Source organism: Pseudophryne corroboree, chromosome 6, assembly GCF_028390025.1.
Source record: "Pseudophryne corroboree isolate aPseCor3 chromosome 6, aPseCor3.hap2, whole genome shotgun sequence".
NCBI lineage: Eukaryota > Metazoa > Chordata > Amphibia > Anura > Myobatrachidae > Pseudophryne > Pseudophryne corroboree.
Genome location: NC_086449.1, coordinates 764,841,989 through 764,863,543, shown reverse-complemented (window position 1 = coordinate 764,863,543; position 21,555 = coordinate 764,841,989). Strand labels below are relative to the sequence as shown.

The following is a 21,555-nucleotide window of genomic DNA, read 5'->3' as shown; positions in this document are numbered from 1 at the left end:
CATCTGCAACTCTTCTATCTACTGGGTGTCTGTAACAGGTCTAAAGTCAGCAAGACTGTAACTAGCTAGTCTTCTGTCTGCAGTGGCTCTTGATATTGTACTTTACACATTCAGTGTATTATTTGGCATAAGACACAAGTATGGCATTCCTTCTTGGGAATAATAATTATCTTTACTTTTATGTTTTGTAATGTCTGCAATTCTTATGACAGCAGTGGTGCAAATATTATTCATGCACAATTTATTTAATTTGGTGGTTATAAAACGGCAAAGTATAAAGGTTCTAACATTAGAACATAAGTAAATTATTCCTACACTATGAGGCTGCTGCAGAGACTGTCTCCTTTAGCTCATTTGCCTAAAGGAGCATCGAGGAACCTTTGGTATTAAGCAAGCAAGTCATACCAGCATAAAAGAGGTACAATGAAATGAAAACATATTTAAATAGAAAAACAACCGAGTCAGACAATGTGAATTGGTGACAGATATGCTTAAATCACAACTTTTAGCTACATGGCAATCACATCTCTCCATAGTGAAATATGGGGGTATATTTACTAAAATTCGATTTGGGTCGATTTTGTGTTTCAGGGTCTAAATCAGACATTTACTAACAGATGATTTTTGCCATTGTTTAAAAAACTTTTTTCTAAATTCATCTGTTAATAAATGTGGAATTTAGACCCTGGAATACAAAATCGATCAAACATCAATCAAACATCGACCAAAAATCTACTTTAAATATATATACCCCTAAATCCCACATTTACTAACAAATGATTTTTGACATTTTTTTAAAAGGATGTTAAAAATAATCTGTTAGTAAATGTGTGATTTAGACCCTGAAACACAAAATCATTAAAAAAAATTGTCCAAACATCGAACAAAAATCATTCAATATCGACTTTTAGTAGTGATGTCTGACACAGCTGTTACATTATACTGCATGTCAGTTACATGATTTCAGCTCCAGCAGTTATTTTTTATACTAATGCAGAATTTAAAATAAAATCTGAAAATATGTATAAAACAACCAGTGTAAAGACATTTATATACCTCTAGATAATATGAACTATTGGCTACAGTATATAATACTTGCTATATGTGATTCTTGTTAGCAAATGATATAATCATGTCTATAAGCAGCTTTACTGCAGAATTATGTTTGATAACTGCCCACTCAGTCACATTTTAATAACATTGCAACAGACGGGGCTTCAGCACTCAGTACCCACGTGTTCTTGGAACAGAAAAAGAATCCTGAATTCATTCTAGAACATACAAAAATAATATAATGTAACTTTAACATTTCTGCTTTGTTACATGAATGATGATAACATTATTTTCACTTTTAAGTCAGGTAAAGCGAGCCTTAAATTATGTCTTTTTTTTTTTCAATGCTGGGAATTCTCTTATTTGATTTGCATATCGCCATGGTAGAATTAGCAAATGTATAATTACAAAATGTCAAGCGATTGAATTTACTGTATACTAAGGACAGATTCAGCGACTGTATTTCTGATCCATCTGCTGTAGCGAAGTGAATAAATAGTCAAAATTAATAATTGCATTTTTTAGCTTTGGTTTTCTTTTTATTTATTGTTTACAATCTGGTTTTTAACTTTTCTACACCAGAATTGCTGCTTAGTGATGTTAAATGAGCCTTTGATGATACGGGCTGTTCTGTACTTACTGATGCTATGATATTAGTATGTATTGTAATGCCAAGGCAGTTTTAGTCATTGGAAGAGTGGGAGTACCTCTCAACCAATAATCTTATGAGCTAGCACATAATATCTGCTATTACTGTCTTCCTTCTCTCCACCCCCGGCAGTGAGTCACCCTCCCTCTCTCACTTTGATCAGTAAGAATAACAAAGCTATGCAAAGTCGCTTTGAAAAAAGGAACAGTTGGGAAGGATTTAATTTGCTTTATTGGATTAATTCAGACCACATCATGATTTTTGAATTGATCTAACAACCTGACATTTTGTGCCTGTTAATCCCAGGGAAGTATTTCAATTAAAATGGACTACCAGAAGTGTTGGAATGCTTGGCTATGGCAAGTATTGTATATTTTCTCTCTTGGTTGCCGGGAAAGGGTCTGTGCACAGTTTTACTATACCATGATTGAGGAATCTGATCCTGGTACACTTATAGGAAATGTAGCTCATGATCTGGGCTTGAATGCTGAACGAATCTACGAGCGGAGACTGAGACTGGGATCTGAAGAAAGCAGGAGGTATTTTGTTATTAAATTGGAAAGCGGAGAACTGCTACTGAATGAAAAGATAGACAGAGAGAGTCTGTGTGGTTTTAGTGCAAGCTGTGTGCTGCCTGTGGAACTGATAATAGAAAAGCCATTAGAGCTGTTTAGTTTGGTGATTGAAGTATTGGATATAAATGATAATTCACCTCATTTTGTTAATAATGAGCGACTCATTAAATTTGCTGAGCTAGCAGCTCCGGGGCTGAGGTTCCCTTTGGAAAATGCCATTGACCGAGATGTTGGCACAAATGCTGTAAGCTCTTATCAGTTGAGCCCAAGCCAATATTTTTCACTGAATGTCAAACAATTAAAAGATGGTAAGATTTTTCCTGAGCTAGTCTTAGAAAATGCCTTAGACAGAGAGGAAATAGCAGAGCATCACCTCATACTGACCGCATTAGATGGCGGCCAACCTGCCAGATCGGGGACTACAAAGATAACTGTGCAAGTTTTGGACAACAATGACAATCCTCCCTCATTCGATCAACCAGTTTATAAGACCAGTTTGTTAGAAAATAATCTGCCAGGGACATTATTAATTAAACTTAATGCTACAGATATGGATGATGGTCCAAACAGTGAAATTGAGTACTTTTTTGAAGATCACACTTTTAAATCGGTGGGGCAGTTGTTTAAACTTGATCCACTTACTGGTGAGATTCATATTCAAAGAAGTATTGATTTTGAGGAGACTGCTTTCTATGAAATCTATGTAAGAGCAAGGGATAAGGGTGTCCCAGTAATGGAAGGACATTGTGTTATTCAAGTGGAAATTGAAGATGCCAATGACAATGCTCCTGAAATTTTTGTGACCTCCTTGGAGAACTCAGTTCCAGAAAATACAGCAGTTGGCACAGTAGTTGGACTGTTTAATATAATTGATCGAGATTCAGGCAATAATGGAGAAGTGCAGTTAGATATAACACCAGGGATCCCATTTAAATTTAAATCCTTTGAAAACCACTATTCTTTGATTACAGATGGCGTACTAGATAGGGAAATTACCCCTCAATACACTATCCACTTAGTTGCCACAGATTTAGGATCTCCAACAATGTACACAAAAAGAACAATGGTTCTTAATGTTTCAGATGTCAATGATAATTATCCTATTTTTGCACATCATTCTTTTAATGCGTACATTTATGAGAATAATGTTCCAGGAATTTTACTTTGCACATTATTTGCTACTGATGCGGATGATGGCGAGAATTCTCAACTAGCATTCTCTCTGTCAGAAATATATGTTGCGGGTTCTCCAATATCTTCCTATGTATATATAAATGAGCACAATGGCAAAGTTTATGCTCAGCGCTCCTTCAACTATGAACATATCCAGCTTTTAGAAATCACTGTTTTTGTTGAAGATGGAGGGTCACCAAAATTAAAATCGAATGCTACTCTTTATTTATTTATTTTGGATCAAAATGATAATTATCCAAGAATTCTTTACCCTATTTTGACTAGTGAAGCCATTGAGCATCAAAAAATACCTCGTCCAGTATCTGCAGGCTACTTGGTAACCAAAGTAACAGCTGTAGATTTGGATTCAGGTTATAATGCCTGGCTTTCCTACAGTATCTTGGAGGCATCTGATCCATCCATGTTTAGAATTGCTTCACATACAGGAGAAATAAGAATGATGAGACGTTTACTTGAGTCAGATGAAAGCCTTTACACTATTTTGGTTCTTGTTAGAGACAATGGAGAGCCATCTTTATCCAGCACAGCTACTATCTTTGTATCATTTGAAGAGTTTGTACATGATGAAACGCCTAACTCCCAAGATTACCAGACAGATCAGAACAAATCATCAGACGTTACTTTATATTTAATAATATCTCTTGTAGCTGTTGGCATAGTGTCTCTCATAACATTCGTTGTTCTGACTGTCAAGTGTTTAAGGACAAAGAGTACCCAAAGTAATTGCAACTGTCTTGGTGCATCCGAAGTTAATGATTTTCAGTGTCACAACCAACCGACTCTTCAGCTGAACTCAGATGGTACCTTAAGGTACATGGAGGTGAAGACGATGACTAGACCTACAAATCAATGTTATAGTACTTGCATTTCACCAGCATTAGAGAGAACTGATTTCACCTTTTTAAGGCCTTTGGATTTCCCTCAACTAAAGGATATTTTGAATGACGAGGATTCCTTCTCCATAAATAGCGGGTTCAGCGAGGTAATACAGGTGAGGAACACTGTTCACGGCACATGTAGTTTGGTTTAATAATGTCTAAGTACAACCTTATTTACTTCTTACTATAAACAATACAAGGTTTACCTTAAATTCACTATAATGTGTTCATGATAAAAAATGTGAAACTTATACTCTCCCACTGAATATTAGTAAATCTCATGTTGTCTTTATTGCATGATATACAGTAATTACATTTGCAAGAGTTAAAAGTACTGCAGATGCATGTAATCAGGTACTATATTGATGGATGATTTACATATCCACATGTATATTAATGTGTTTTTCCAAAGCAAAGAGATCTGACTACTTTCCTCATGGCTGTCTTTACATAACTTGCCACTGGCACTACGCGGAATACCCTAAAGATAAGATGTGTTTGGTGTGATACAGAATGACATAGACTATGTTGATAATGAACTTTAAAGTGGATAGTTTGACATGGAAAATTCTCAGTACTGGTTTATTTTGTGTCTTGGGTGATTAATTAATATATTAATGCTGTACATGTCTTATTTTTATTTTCATGAAGAGTAATTGTGTGAAGTGTCAGAATAACACAGTAAAATGAACTAGCAAGTGAAAAAAACAGGGCAACATCAACTGCAGTATTAATATTGAATGTGCGTGAATATGTGATATCATAGCATAAAATGTATTTTGGGACTTAAGAATCATACTGCTCATCATGAGACACCTTCACATTGTTGTAGTAATATCATGATACTGTAATATAAGCTTTTTAGGTTTCTTGTTTGATTTTGATACTGTAAACCCATTTAGGGGGAATTTGGTTAGCTGCGGTAGTTTACCGTGGCTAACTGATCACCGGGGGCTAATTCAATTAGCCCTGGTAGCCGGCAGTATCACAAATTTTATTCACCTGCCCGGAAAAAAACTACAATAACAAACCCGTTTTCGCGGCCGCAATCGCAAAAACAGATAGATCTGGGAACTTAGGGGGTCATTCCAACCCGATCACTCGCTGCAGTTTGTTGCAGCACAGCAATCGGGTCGGAACTGCACATGCACCAGTGCCACAGTGCGTCGGTGCATGCCAGTCGTCGCTGTCTAGCAATCGCCTCTGAGACAGATGCGGTCGCAGGGCGGCAGGGGGCTGAAAGGTGGCGCGGCCAACGCAGGCATGACCGGACCGTTGGGGGGCCGTACCGCGATGGCTGCGTGATGTCTCATGCAGCCGCTGTGGCCAGCGGCAGCAACTCGCAACACCCGGCCAGCCGCAGGAGCTGCGCTGGCCGGGAGTAACTCCACAAATACAAAAGCATCGCCGCTGTGCGATGCTTTTGTATTTGTGCGGGAGGTGGCCAGCACTGACATGTGGGGCGGACTAGCCCTGTGCTGGGCGTCCCCCCGCATGTCTAAGTTCATGATCGTAGCTGTGCTAAATTTAGCACAGCTACGATCAACTCAAAATGACCCCCTTAATCCCATATCCTGTGGTGAAAACAAATCAATTGAATTCTCCCCACATTGTGCAATTTATTACTGAGACAAATCTCTAAAGTTGGGGAACAATAAAAGGTGCCTTTGTTTGCAAACAGTGGCAGCTCCAGTGAGGCCAAAATTCAAATAGGGAGATACACCAACTGCCACTCCAAATGCTGCCAAACATTGCCAGCTGGGACTCACTGACAGTTGGAGTATATTCCCTATTCAAATTTTGGACTGTGCTGCAACTCTCTGGAGTCGCCAACTGAAAATACAAGGAAACCTTTAACATCAGGGATATAAAGCGGGGGCTTTTCCAGGAGTATTTTCCATTTAATATTGCTGTGTTCTTATTCACCTAGTGTCCTTGCGCTATATGGCATGAAATGCATGGCGTGACTTAGGCACTGTGCCATCTAGTGCTAGTTTTGGACTTTTGTACTTTAGTGTCTTTTTCACACCATATAGCACCTTTAATGCATTGCAGCCACAAACAAACATGATTATAGTATTTTGAGGGCTTATAATTTGTACTTGTCTCACAATTGTGACATAGGGGGTAATTCCGAGTTGATTGCAGCATCAAATTTGTTAGCAGTTGGGCAAAACCATTTGCACTGCAGGTGTGGCAGATATAACATTTGCAGAGAGAGTTATATTTGGGTGGGGTGTGTTCAAACTGTAATCTAAATTGCAGTGTAAAAATAAAGCAGCCAGTATTTACCCTGCACAGAAACAAAATATCCCACCCAAATCTAACTCTCTCTGCAAATGTTATATCTGCCCCCTCTGCAGTGCACATTTTACCCAACTGCTAACAAATTTGATGCTGCGATCAACTCGGAATTACCTCCAATGTACAGTATATTCACACAATGTTGCATGGTGGGACACATGATATGCGGTCTCTTTTTCTCAGAATAGCATCCATTATAAAGAAGTAATTATTAATTGTTTTGTCTCTGCTCAACGTGATCACATAATCACTCTAAGGGGTGGGCAATAAGTGGCCCTCCAGCTGCTGTGGGACTACACAAGCCAGCATACCCTGCCATAGTTATGTTATTAGGACATACTAAGAATGTGGCAGGCATGCTGGGATGTGTAGTTCAACAGCAGCTGGATGGCTGCTTATTGCCCACTTTTACGTGTACTAGTCACATTGTCGATTTGCCAAACAAATGCTGTAGTAGTTTTTGCATGATAATAGTTGAAGTACAATACAAGTACACATTTTTATTTTGAGTACATGTTTTTATTTTGAGTACATGTTGGCGAATGGTAAGGAAGACTTAAGGCCCGTATTCACGGTCAGATGTGGGGATAGATGTGTGCTGAGCGAACCCCTCAGCACACAACTCTCTCCCTGCTCAGTACAGCGCAATGTGTGCTGAGCGTGTGGGGGGGGGCATCGCTCAAGGCCAATCTAGCACCGGTGATAGCGACGCGCAGGACTGCGCATCGCTAACGCTGTGGGGGGTACACACAGAGAGATCACTCCTTAAAATCTAAGTAATCTAGTCGGATTGCTTAGATTTTAAACTGGGATTGCTCCATGAGTACCCCCCTTAAGTGGTCTATTTACTAAGCCTTGGATGGAGATAAAATCACTGGAGATAAAGTACCAGCCAATCGGCTCCTAACTTTCATTTTTCAAACACAGCCTGTGGCATAGCAGCTAGCAGCCTATTCTCTGGTACTTTATCTTCAGCGACTTTATCTCCATCCAAGGCTTAGTAAATAGACCCCTAAGGCACCCATTTATCAAGCCTTGGAGAGTGATAAATAGCACGGTGATAAAGTACCAACCAATCAGCTCCTAACTTTCATGTCACAGGCTGTGTTTGAAAAATGACAGTTAGAAGCTGATTGGTTGGTGCTTTATCACCGTGCTATTTATCACTCTCCAAGGCTTGATAAATCTGGACCTTAATAACTGGTCTCCTTTATTTCTTATGGTATAGGTATCATACTTCTCAAAGGAGATATTGCATAAAAAAATTCAAAAGTGCAACATACAGTAAATTATAAAGTGATAATTAGAAATAGTATAAAGTGAGAAACGAAGTACTAATAATAACAGTGTACATTTATAATGTTTTATTTAACCAGATATAATTAAATCATTTCGTACAGCATATACTGTAGTTTGGAAATGTATTTTAGGAATATTTCTTAAAACCATAATTAGTTTGCATATAAACTCTTTTAATATGATGCAAATCTGTATTCTGCACGTGGTCTGTGAATTATACATTCAGTACCGGGAAAATGGCTTAAAGGTATATGCTAGCACTTACTAAAAGGCATATTTGTATATATGAAAAATATTACTTATATTGGGCAAACAAAGGAAACAGCAATATAAATTCAATAGGATATTGGGTCACAATGTAAAGCCAGTATGACTGTATGGGACATGGGGAAGATGTATCAAACCTCGGAGAGAGATAAAGTACCAACCAATCAGCTTCTGTCATTTTTCAAACACAACCTGTAAAATGACAGTTAGAAGCTGATGTGCTGGTACTTTACCTCCACTTTATTTGTCTCCAAGGTTTTATACATCTCCCCTATGGTACTGAGTCTACCAATGTTTTGTCTTTTGTAGAATAGGTGTAGTGCCTATTCTCCCAGGAGAAAGTCACTCAGTTTATATCTGCTTGTTGCAGTGGCCGCTCCTACTAACATTTAGGAGGGGGCAGCCCCTACCCCCATGCTCGTAGAGTTGACAGCCAGCCCCATGTCCCAACACCTACTGAGACCAGGGCATGCACAGTCCCAGCAGTGCAACAGCGCATGTACAAATCATCGGCTTCTATGGACTGCATTGGCTGCACCCGACAGAACCAAAAATGGCCTAGACCCGCCCCCATTTTCACCGCCATGCCCCCATAATGGCACAATCGTGGCACGATCGGGCCCAGCATGTGTGCACTGGCTCTAACAATGGGAATATTGTGATCGCATCGCGGATTCGATCCAAGCTGAATAAGGCCCTTAGACATAGAGGGAAGGTTCCAGTGCCAGAGTTTTACCTAGTGACTGCAGGACTGCTGTCCCCAGTAAAATCCATTCCATCCCCAGTAATCCGCCCGGACCGCCAGTAAGCGTCCCCTAATGAGTAGGTGGAGTTGATTGCACTACATGGCCTCACATTGGAAGCTCTCTCTGCTCTTCATATGTCACACTAGAAATCTATGAGAAATAAAACTCCTCACCCTGGGACTGACAGTCCTGTACGGTATTAGCAGAGAGGCTTTCATTGTGAAGCCTTTCCCATTGTTCCCTTGGCATAATTACTGTGCTTCTGGGGTGTGCGGCTTATGCAGTCCCCTTGAAGACATGTCTGGGCAAAAATTGTGGCGGTGATCACATGACTGGTGATGTCATAATTTAAGATTTGTCACTGAATGGAGCTGCTGTGGCTGTACCCTCATTAACCAGAGTCGTAACTGTGGGAGGCAACGGAGTTGGCTGCCGCCGGGCTCCTACTCTGTAGGGGGGCACCTTTCCTCCCGTTCCGTATGTTCAGCAACATCATTTAATTGGGTTAATTAATAGCTGCCACTATCTCTTCCTCTCTGCACCTTACAAGTCACACCCTCTTTATAATAAATACACATTTTACAAGTGTCACACCCAGGATTAAAATCCATGACCTAACTTCTCTGACATTTACAAGTAACTTCATATTGTTAGAATTCTCAGGCTTCCTGTACAGGAGCAAATAGTTCCATCAGTAAGGTGTCTGCTTCCAGTGCAGTAGTTTGTGGGTTCTAATTCTGGGTATGATACTTGTAAAATAATTGGCAGAGAAATAATCAGCTTTGTGAGTGACTGAACATATCTATGTAGTGTGTGCCTGCACACTACATAGATCTGCCTAGTTACAATGGTTTTGAAATGACAGTTCTCAGTAGCTTCACTTCATATGTAGAAGCAAATAGCTCTATCAGTAGGGTGTCTGACTTCATTGTAATATGTCTAGGGTTCAGACTGGTAAGAAATGAGTGAAATATATATATTTATATATTTAGAACACTATATGTATATATACATTTATATATATATATATATATATATATGTATATATATATATATATATATAAACACACACACACACACACACACACACACACACACACACACACACATACATATATACATACATACATATAGTTATCTATATATGAGGGGGGCACCACTATTTCTCTAGCCTTCGGGCAACTGGGATGAACTTACGCCACTGCCCTCAACCATAGAGGTAACAGACAACACTGGTAGAGTCTGTCAGCGACCCATATACTGTAGTATAGGTTTGCTTGGACTGGAAGTCACTATAAATATTTTTAAAAATTTTGATTTACAGATCTGTGGTCTAGTACATGATGTATATAACTTCTAGCTTAATAGTACTAAATAAGTCAAACCTGGCCTCTGACTCAGCATAGCTAATTCATTTTTGTTAATAAATGTCTCATAGGAAAACAGCCTTGTGTGTATGAGCGGGTTCGGTTTTCTGAAAACTGTACAAATCTGAGGCGGAACCGAGGTAGGCTCGGTTTTGCATGCCTGCCTCAGATCCGAAAACGAGGGAAAATTTCATCATCCCGCTGTCGGATCTAGCGGGTTTTGGATTCTTTATAAGGAGCCGTGTGTCGCCGCCATTTTCACTGCGGACTTGGAAAGTGTACGCACAGGATGTGTACTGTGTGTGCTCTGTGCTACCTGTTAGAAAAATGGAAGAGGGGCAGGAGAAGGGAGGCAGGAGAGTGTTCCTTTGGTTCTCTCTGTGACTGTGTGTGCTCTCACTGCTCTGTGCTGAAAAAGGGAAGGGGGGCAGGAGAGTATTGTGGAACAGAGGTGTTGTTTTGCAGGAGGAAAGGGGGCAGGCAGGAGAGAATTATTGTGGAGCTGAGGGGTTGTTTTGCAGGAGGAAAGGGGTCAGGCAGGAAAGAATTATTGTGGAGCTGAGGGGTTGTTTTGCAGGAGGAAGGGGGGCAGGAGAGAATTATTGTGGAGCAGAGGTGTTGTTTTGCAGGAGGCAGGAGAGTTCAGTTCATCTGTGGCATTGTGTGTAGGTGTGCTGCTGTGTTAGGGCGCTGCATACTAGTGCACTGCATATAGCATACTGTGGCTGTGTAGTCAGGTCCGGAGTCAGGACCATGTGTTCTCTGTCTATAAAGGGCTGTGTGACTGTGTACAGTCGTGCATCACACTACTGCTGTGTGTGTGATACAGAGAAACAAATATATTTCTAATTGGTGCGTCACGCCGTGACTACTAGTAATAACACTACTGCTACATATCCTCTGTGTGTGATCCAGAGCAAAAAATATATGTCTACTGGTGTGTCACTCAGTGACGACTACCAGTACTGCCATACACTACTGCTATATATCCTCTGTGTGTGATCCAAAGCAAAAAATATATTTCTATTGGTGTGTCACTCTGACTACTAGTAAGCGGCTGCCGTTTACTACTGCTATATATCCTCTGTGTGTGATCCAAAGCCAAAAATATATTTCTATTATGTATTTGAAAGGGTTGCTCTGTCTGCTGTATCTGAAAGGGGTGATCTGTCCATCCATCCAGGGGCTCCGCCCTAGTGTAAAATTCAAATATTAAAGGCTAAAAATAAAAAGCCTAAAATTATAATTATAAAAAAAATCTATTTTTTTTGTTTGTGCTGTACCCATATACTACACAATTTGTATTTTATTTTTATAAGTATTGTAACACTGCTGGTCAGACCACAGTATATTATTTCTTACTCATATATGCATTGTGCGATGGTGTTGGTGTAGTCAACCACAGTGTGTAATTATTATATATATTTCTGATTCATTTGTGCAACATTATAACCGCCGGTGTGTGATATAAAAAATGCTTCTACATATTTTTGACTCATTTGTGCGACACTGCAAATGCAGTGTGTGATATAAAAAATAATATTTATATATTGAGATTTAAATTAATATTTTGTGTGGTGTCATCCTAATATACATCCAGGGACGGCAGCTGCTTCGTCCATCTGGGGATGTTCTGTCAGTCCACCAAAAATAAAATACATCTTTTTTTATATTTTGTGCTGTATCCTCCCAGAATACATCCAGGCGTGCCCCAACCATTTCAGGATGTGGTGTCTGTAGCTCATATTCTTATTATAACTTATTGTCCTATTTTCATAACTCTTCCCATTACCACATTGTAATTAATTCAAATTAATATTTAAAATAATTATAAATTAGAAAAATGTAAATTAAATGAATATAAATAAACTCTCCACACTCATATAGTGAACAGTATGCATATCGAAGATATCTTAGAGAAAATTAAGAATTTGATTCTAAATAAATAAAATAAAATAAATTAAATTAAAAAAACATTGAAATTAAAATAAATTAAATAAATTAAATCTAAACTATTGTCTTTTTTATTCTTCTTTGCCTTAATCATATTTTTGCGAACTGAAATCTTGAGCTGTGCCTAATGTGTCTTTTTTAAAATACATTCTTTTTTTAATATTTTGTCCTCCCAGTATATACATCCAAGGGCTGCTGCTACTCCGTCCAACTACCTCGGTGCAACCTTTTGGCCTACACTAGATAAAAACAATATTGTAAGCTGTGAGGTGTTCAGAATAGTCTGGAAATGAGTGGAAATTAATGTTTTTGAGGTCAGTAATACTGTAGGAACAAAACACCACCCAATTCTGTTATTTTAGCTGTTTTGATGATTTTTTTTGAAAAAAATCCAGATCCAAAACCAAAACCCGCAAGGCTGGTTTTGGCAAAACCAATCCAGAGCCAAAACATGAAGGAGATCCAGATCCAAAACTAATACTCAAAACCCAAAAAATGGCCTGGTGCACACCCCTATAATAAGAGGAAATGATTACTTATGGATATATTTGAGTGATCAAATGGGGACAATTTTACTAAGTATTAATTTGATGATCATATTCAGTCATAATTCAGAGACAGACAAAATTAAAATTTTAGAAAATTGTGATGTTTTAAAAAGCATTTTTTTTTTATTAATTTTTATGAATTATCAATCATAGAACAAAGAAGTCCCTGGGTTATAAGGAATGCTGCATTATTCAAGACAAGATAGATGATGTACACTAAATGAAAACCCTGCTGAAAAGATATATATCTCAGTGTCATATACTCTGTTGGACAATGCAGTTTTAGAAATTGCTGCAAGATTTTTAATTGTGCAAGATAAGAATTCTGGAAAAAACATAAATGTAAAAGTAGTTAAGTTCAGAAAACCTGCCATTTACAATGAAAAAAATCAGTACAGTATTATTTTTTGAACCACAAGAATTTGTGTTTTTTAAGTAATTGTCTTGAAAAGATTTGACTACTCTGCCCTTGCTAATACCACTAAATATCACTCATTTTATAACACTGGATGATTACGCTAACTAATGTGTGTATACATGAGTACAACAGGCATCATTTATAATGTATAAATTCAAAGTTTGATCACAAAGAGGCATACTTACCTACTTTTAATTTCCCCTCTCCGGGAGAAGCCCGGAGAAGAGACGCTGCAGGGAACTTCAGGGGGTAGGGCAAGGTTGTGACATTATCAAGCCCCACCCTCACACCGGGAAAATGCAGAAAATTGCTGGTCATCGGGAAGGGGTGGGACTAAAATGATGTGATTCATGTCATTTTAGCCCCTCCCCTACCACAAGGACCACGAATACCGGAGAGTATCACTCTATCCTGTTCGCATCACTAGGGTGCAGGCAGTATGCGGGAGATCTGCTTGGTCTTCCGGGGGTCCGAGGGGCTATCCCAAAAGTCGTGAGACTTCCACAACTTCCGGGAGAGTAGGCAAGTATGCAAAGAGGTAATTAGCACATAATTAATTCATTTTATCGTTTAAAGCCAAACACATCCTGTAACATTTATATTAACTTCAGCAATCATTTTAATATAGAGAACATATTAAGCTTTTATAATTTTTTGCAAAAGCTGAGTCTAATGTATTCCTAATATTTGCTTACAATGGTATAAATTGTCAAAAAAATGTAATAAATAATGATAATAGTATTCTGTTATACCCCAAAATATTCAAGGATCATTGTTTTCTGATTACTTAGTCATAAAAGCATCTGCAGTGGATCTAGATTATGATCATAATGCTACATTACATTTTAGCCCTCTTGAAAACACAGTTCCAACTTTCTTTGATGTGTCTGAATAAACAAATGGGATTTGAACGATTTACTGAGCGTACACCATGAAGAACATTACCCTGCTTTCAGCAGCTCTTCTTGTGTGTGTGAAAAGGAAAGTGACAGTGTAGTTCACTGAGCCAGGGGGAGGAGATGAGATGAACAGAGTTAGCTGCATAGCTAAAAATAACTTAGGATGCTCTCTTCTGGGCAATGCTATTTTGAGCTTATTAAACATTTTCTGTATGTAATTATTTTATGTATACCTTTTTATTGCATGTCATTTTTCTATACATGTATTTGCAGCTATTTTAGTAGGGTGTGCTATACAAAACAGTTGTTCAGTTTCTTTTTGGTTGAAGCAATGTCAATTACAATTATTTACTCTGCCATTATATATTACCAGTTGTGTCAATAAATCTTATATTAATCACTTAACTGGCAAATTTTTTTCTAAATATCGCTCAGAAATTGTCATTTTATATTATTTTTATGAATTAATTAGGTGAAGAACATGTATTTAAACTTATCCAAAATTATTTAAAAAAAAAAAAAATCATCAGCATTGGAACATAGGGAACATTGCAATAATTGCAACGTTGATTTTCCCAGCGACTGCTCACCTGAGCAGCCACCAGGAACACAATTGGGTGCGCTGGGGAGTTAATTTACATTTCCCCATCGGCTGTTAATGTCTGCAGGTGCTGTGTGGGTAGGCCTGCTGTGCTGACTGATCAGCAATGATAGACAGCACGGCAGACATTGGTGGAGGGTGCAAGGAAGTAGAGGGACTGAAAGGTCCATCTAAGAGCAGCTGCACACTGTGTGTATCTTATTGGTTGCATCTTTTGTGGCCAGTTCAGATAACACACTGCCTGATGTGGTCGCAAGTGATGCGACTATGCCATGCAAGTGGTTAACTAAACTGTATAGAGTATACATGAAAATCACCTAATTGGTTATCCCTGCAAATGTGCTAGATTACAAATCTTGGTGTGATTTTTAGGCTGTAGTGCACAATTATTATCATTCATAAACCTCCCACATATATAATATATTATTGTGGTACACAGAATGATGATTGCTCAAATCAATGTACTTATTCCATCACAGTTGCATATAAGGGAGGTCGTTAATCTAGACTAGAAAAAAGATAAATGAACAAATTCCTCCAGCACACCATAATGCAAATGAGACATGCATCCTTCATGATAATATTAATACAGAGATCTCAGCTATGTACATTTGCAAACATATGGTAAGCCACCAGTCATGGCAAGCTGTCTCTGCTCTGGTGGTCCTACATTACATGATAGCACCTACTTTGGGTCAGACATTTATATATTTCTAAACTGAGATATATACATATATTATTGAACTATACGGGGACTTATAATTTGTTCATTAATTTTGGATTAATTGAAGTCTATTATTTCCCTATCATTGTTCATCCTGTTTAGAAACATAATCTAAGAAGGTTATTGTAGTATAATATATTTGTATGGATACTGTAGTATTATGATTGATATTGAGCATGCAGTGGTGGCAGGGCTGCCATCAGATATTGCAGGGCTCAGGACTGACAAAATTGGCAGGGGCCCCCCTGAATGGGATGAGGGGCAGGGCAAGAGGAAAAGTGTAAAGGGCACATGGGAAAGATGGGTGATGGGGGATTACTGTTAGAATTAGGTGTTGGAAACAGATATAATAAGTGATGTAATAGGAGATGCAGGCCAGGGAAAAGGAAGACCAGACACACAAGAAAACCAGAAAAAGAAAAAAAGACTAGGGCAGCATAGAGACATTCACACAGGTGACTGATGGGGCAGGGGCCATGGAGACATACACACTGCTGGTGAATTGGGGGGGCATGGAGACATACACACTGGTAACTGCAAGGGCCAGGCATGGCGACACACTGCTGGTGAATGGGGGGGGGGGGCATGGAGACATACACACTGGTAACTGCAGGGGCCAGGCATGACATGGAGACATTCAGTGCTGGTGAATTGGATGGAGATATATACTGCTGGTGAATTGGATGGAGAAATATACTGCTGGTGGACTGGATGGAGACATACACTGCTGGTGAATTGGATGGAGACATGCACTGCTGGTGAATTGGATAGAGAAATACTGTACTCTGCTGGTGAACTGGATGGAGACATACACTGCTGGTGAATTGGATGGAGACATACACTGCTGGTGAATTGGATGGATAAATATACTACTGGTGGACTGGATGGAGACATACACTTCTGGTGAATTGGATGGATAAATATACTACTGGTGAATTGGATGGAGACATACACTGTTGGTGAATTGGATGGAGACATACACTGTTGGTGAATTGAATGGAGACATACACTGCTGGTGAATTGGATGGAGACATACACTGCTGGTGAATTGGATGGAGACATACACTGCTGGTGAATTGGATGGAGAAATACACTGCTGGTGAACTGGATGGAGACATACACTGCTAGTGAATTGGATGGAGAAATATACTGCTGGTGGACTGGATGGAGACATACACTTCTGGTGAATTGGATGGAGACATACACTGCTGGTGAATTGGATGGAGACATACACTGCTGGTGGACTGGATGGAGACATACACTTCTGGTGAATTGGATGGAGACATACACTGTTGGTGAATTGAATGGAGACATACACTGCTGGTGAATTGGATGGAGAAATATACTGCTGGTGAATTGGATGGAGACATACACTGCTGGTGAATTGGATGGAGAAATATACTGCTGGTGGACTGGATGGAGACATACACTTCTGGTGAATTGGATGGAGACATACACTGTTGGTGAATTGAATGGAGACATACACTGCTGGTGAATTGGATGGAGACATACACTGCTGGTGAATTGGATGGAGACATACACTGCTGGTGAATTGGATGGAGAAATACACTGCTGGTGAACTGGATGGAGACATACACTGCTGGTGAATTGGGAAAGGACAGGGAGACATACACACTGCTGGTGATTGGGGGAGACATGGAGACATACACACTGCTGGTGATTGGGGGAGGGGGGCACATGAAGACAAACAGTACACTCTATTGAATGGGGGATGGAACTTGGAGACATACACACTGCTGGTAAATGGTGGTAGGGCCTGAGGAGGGCATGGAGACAGAGTTACTGAGCAGTCCCCCTTTGATGCAGAAGTCACATATTCCACTTTGTGCCCTGAGATGTGGCTCACCTGCTGGAGCCCTGGAAGCAGATCTTGCGGGTTGGTGTGTCGCTGTTCCCCATGCTGCTCAAATCGGGGAGAGGTAGTTCCAGAAAATGCTGCATGCTCCCCACCTTAGACATATAAGGTTACAATTTTTTTGAGACTTTGCTTATGTCTTTAACTTTATACCATGTGCATTTTGACTCTAAAATGAAAACAATATAATAGGAGAGCTCAGTGCATAAGGTTTGAATTCACATTGTGTCAGTTGACTAGTTGATCACCTTTTCGTTTCATATTTACTTTACTAGTAAACATACTCATATTTTGCCAGTTTATGAATTAGTGCAGTTCAAAAAAATGTAAGTTTATTAAGAGCAACAGTAGTAACCTTTTTAATAAATACAAATAAATCTGTGAGTGCCCTAAAAAAGAATGCTTACCGTCTATACTGTATGTTGTAACTGTCTATCTTACTCTGTGGTGCACCTCCCCTTATCAAACCATAAACTAAATTAACAAACCAAGAAAAATGTATTCATTTTAGTTTAAATCATGTGAGGATATTTCTTTGGTTGATGAATTTGGTGGAAAATAGAGGAGAAAAAGCAGGAAAGAATGTAAAAAGAAAAGAGAATAAAGTCACTTTTACCTGCAAGGAATTCTTCCATACATTTTGGACTAATTTGTGGGCTCATTCTGGACTTGCTAGGCTTTATTGGTCTCAACATTATATATTTATTAACTGATATGTAATTAAATTGTTTTTAGCACCTATGAAAGGATTTGCAATTCTTTGTGATACTGATTGTTTTGTTAAGTGGTTCTGACACTTGTAGATGATTCCTTTCCAGGGCAATCAAGGGTGTAAAAAGTTTTTGCAGGGCCATAACTAGGGAAGTCACGCCATCCCACAGCCCTTGCTCCTGGCAAACATCGCAGTCAGTATAGCTGCTGCAGTGCCGCACGTAGCATTCTTTGGACATTACAGGCAGCTTCCCTGTAATGTTACAGCTGCATGGACTGTCTTCAAGACTCTCTGGGTACTACTGCAGTTCTGTGTGCCAGTGGCCCCGTCCCCATCCCCTATGCACGATGTCATGTGCAAAAAGGAATGGGTAAGGAAAAACAGAGGAAAAAATGAACCCAGGCAAAACCTTGGACAACAGCTAGTGATATTATATACTTGGGCCCTTTAAATTACCAACCTATTTTCAATGATACCCACAATATACTTTTGCAATGGTGTGTGGACAACAGCAAAGTAACATTAAGGGGCATATTCAAATTAATGTGTTGATTTGTTGTTATTGCGTGCATAATTTTGGGCAATTGTGTGGTTTTTGATATTCAATAAGATACGAGAATTTTAGCTGCAGTAATTTGTATAGGAATTAATGCCACTTTTGTACAGCAGCTTGAGAACAGGTGCAAACCTAGGAAAAAACATTATTTGGAGGTAAAAATGTTGAAACCTGGTTCAGAACTCTTGGGACAACACCCTTCCCCTCCATCCCCTTAATGATTACTTGGACAATTGAAAGATTTCCATTATCTTAATTAGGCCAATAATTACATGTCATTATTGGGATGAAATTCTGAAAAGTGAGGAAAAATGGGTTAAAGGGTATTGATTAGGTATATTAGGGTGTTGTATGGATTTGACAGTTGTTTTAAACTTTGCAGGGTTTTTATTTTTTTATTTTTAGTGCCCCCAAATTACCCCAAAATTATTTTTTTTTACATCTTTATGCAGCCCAAATTTATGTAAAGTATTTATTAAAACAAATGTTATACAAATTTTTATAAAATTTTTATTTAAAAAAAACCAAAATGTAATAATCAGCCATTTTAAACAATTTAAAAGCTCAAAATATTATTTTGTGATTCAGTGTTAGATATCTGTACTTTTACCCAATATTTGGCAAGTTTTTGCTGGAAAAATGATTGTGTTTGATAGTGTGAGAATCAGGAGCATGCATACCCACACATATTGAAAAGTGTGCGTAATAGCAGTGTTAATTTTTGTGGGAAAATCTTGTGTTAATTCCCCTAAATTGCAACCAATGTGCCTCAAATTTGCCCCCAAATAGTGTATTTTAGGAAGTGTGGCATATGAGCACACTGAATCATGGGCTTCGTCCATAATTCAGCTGACCCATTGCAGTGGAGGTAAATTATTGCAAAAGTATATCTACTGAAAACAGTGATGGATGTTGTGTCTGTTAATGCACAAAGAGCCTGATTTGGAAGTAAGCAAAAAAAAAAAAGCAAGTAACTTTGTATCTGGAAAAAACACATTGCAAAGCAAGGGAAGCAAATTCATTTATATTTTTTTCTGTGCAGGGTAGATAATGGCTGCTTTTGCATGTAGCCCACAAATATTGAACAGCTTTATTTTTAAACTGAAATTTGGGTACACATGTCAACATCTGTCCAATCTGTCTGGTGGAAACAAAAATCTGATAATGTATTGGAGCAAATGAACTTGCTCCTGAATACTGAAAAACTGACAAAAATTATTGTTCAGATACATTGGATACATGGATTTAACCACTTGTCCGAATGGCCATTGTATGTTTTCAATGTTTGGGAGCAAATGGTTGATTGCTATTCGCTCCCATACATTACCAGATTTTTTTCCAACCAGACAGATTGGATATATATTTAGGTATGTACCCATCTTAAATCTCTCTGCACATTTTACATGTGCCCCACCTACAGATGTATCCCTTTAATTCCTTGCTGCGGGAGGCTGCATTGCATTGCCTTCCATAGCCTACAGCTTTCTTTTGTCCTGCTTATATTCACAGCAGTGTGAGTACGCACGCTTCAGTGACCACCGCCAAATACAAATGCATTTAACTATGGGTATTGGGAGCATACAGTAGCTTCCCACGCTCACTACCTCCCGCCGACTCCCCCTTACTTTGTAGTGCTGCGGGAGCGCCGCTCCCCCGCTGCCTGCAGCCGCACACACTATTAATGCTTGCTGTGAACTCACAATTGCTTTGTCACTTCATATTTCTGGTATTAAATTTGCGACTGGTGAGTTTTATTTTTATAATAAGATAATATACCAGTCATATTTGGTTTATAATAATAAAAGATGAAGTGCTAATAAATCAGAAATATGTAATGACCTGTGAGCTGTGTTAGGCATGGCGGCTCGCGCCAGCACCCGACCGTTGCTAAGCAACGGTCCCGGCGCGTCACGTCTGCCACACCTCCTCCTGCTCCCCACTCGGTAAGTAATTTCACCTGTCAGCTTGTGGTTGTGCAGCAGGGCAGCTGCACGACATTATCAATTTAGGGTCTCTGTAGCTATTGGTGCAGATTCCTGTTATATTCTCCCTCAGTGCCTTACACAGATGTCAGTGATAGCTTCCTGTGAGCTGTTCCTGCTCTGGAGAATTCCTTGTTCAGTGTTCTGTTATCTGGTCTACCCTGTTCCAGTGGTCCTGAGTCCTGGTGTTCGGAAGCCGGTCATAGGAATCATTTCAGCTCTCCAGTCGATTGAAACCTGTGCCTGTTATCTCGGGGTTCTCGTTCACTTGTGGTTACTTTCCTGGTGTTGTGAGTAGCGGCTTCTGCCACGTCTTGTGGCCTAGGCCGTAGTATTCTTTTGTTATACTTGTTTGCTGGTGTTTTTGTGGAGGTTTCCACCCTAGCTGTCCTCCCCGGTACACGACGGTGCCGTGTAGGGTGTGGACAGTATTACCTTTGTTGTCCTTTTCCTTTGGCGGCAGTGCCGCACATACATTTTGTTTGAGTTTAGTAGTAGCCCCTAGCTCTGTTCTTTATTTAGTTAGAGGTCCCCTTGTTCTCGCCCCGTCTCAGTTTACGCCTTGTCTCCAACTAAGACCGGGGGGCATCGGAGTTGGGCAGACTTAATCCGCCCTGCCGTGGACCCAAGAACACATAGTCTCACAGGCGTAGACTGACCACGCGGGTGGAACAACGGAGTTAGGTTCCATGGGGTTGCTGTTGAACTTCGCTATTATTACAGCGTCACGTTTCTGTGCTCTTAACTAACCCACTCAGTATCTTACATTCTGAGCACAGAGAACGTAACAAGCTGCAGGTACCCACAAGATGTCAATAGTTTAACTTTTTAAAAAATGCACCCATGAACATCTAATATGGACAGAACAAAAATTATATGTTAAGTTTTAATTAGACTTGATATTAAAATACATTTTGTAAACATGAAAATCTCTGTTATGATTCCAGCACTCCT

The 21,555-nt window shown here is 39.3% G+C and overlaps 1 protein-coding gene across 13 annotated transcripts in view; it reads left to right on the top strand.

Moving 5' to 3' along the window:
* The window catches only part of LOC134933410 (protocadherin gamma-C5-like), a 688,451-nt gene that overhangs the window by 339,804 nt on the left and 327,092 nt on the right, over positions 1 to 21,555 (top strand). The window contains exon 1 of one of the 13 annotated variants that reach the window (XM_063928591.1): positions 1,856 to 4,462. The exons of the other annotated variants lie outside the window; for them this stretch is intronic. Within the exon in view, the coding sequence (XP_063784661.1) occupies positions 2,027 to 4,462 (2,436 nt within the window). The 5' untranslated portion in view covers positions 1,856 to 2,026. Of the gene's footprint in view, positions 1 to 1,855; positions 4,463 to 21,555 lie in introns of those variants that run through there. 13 annotated transcript variants of the gene reach the window in all.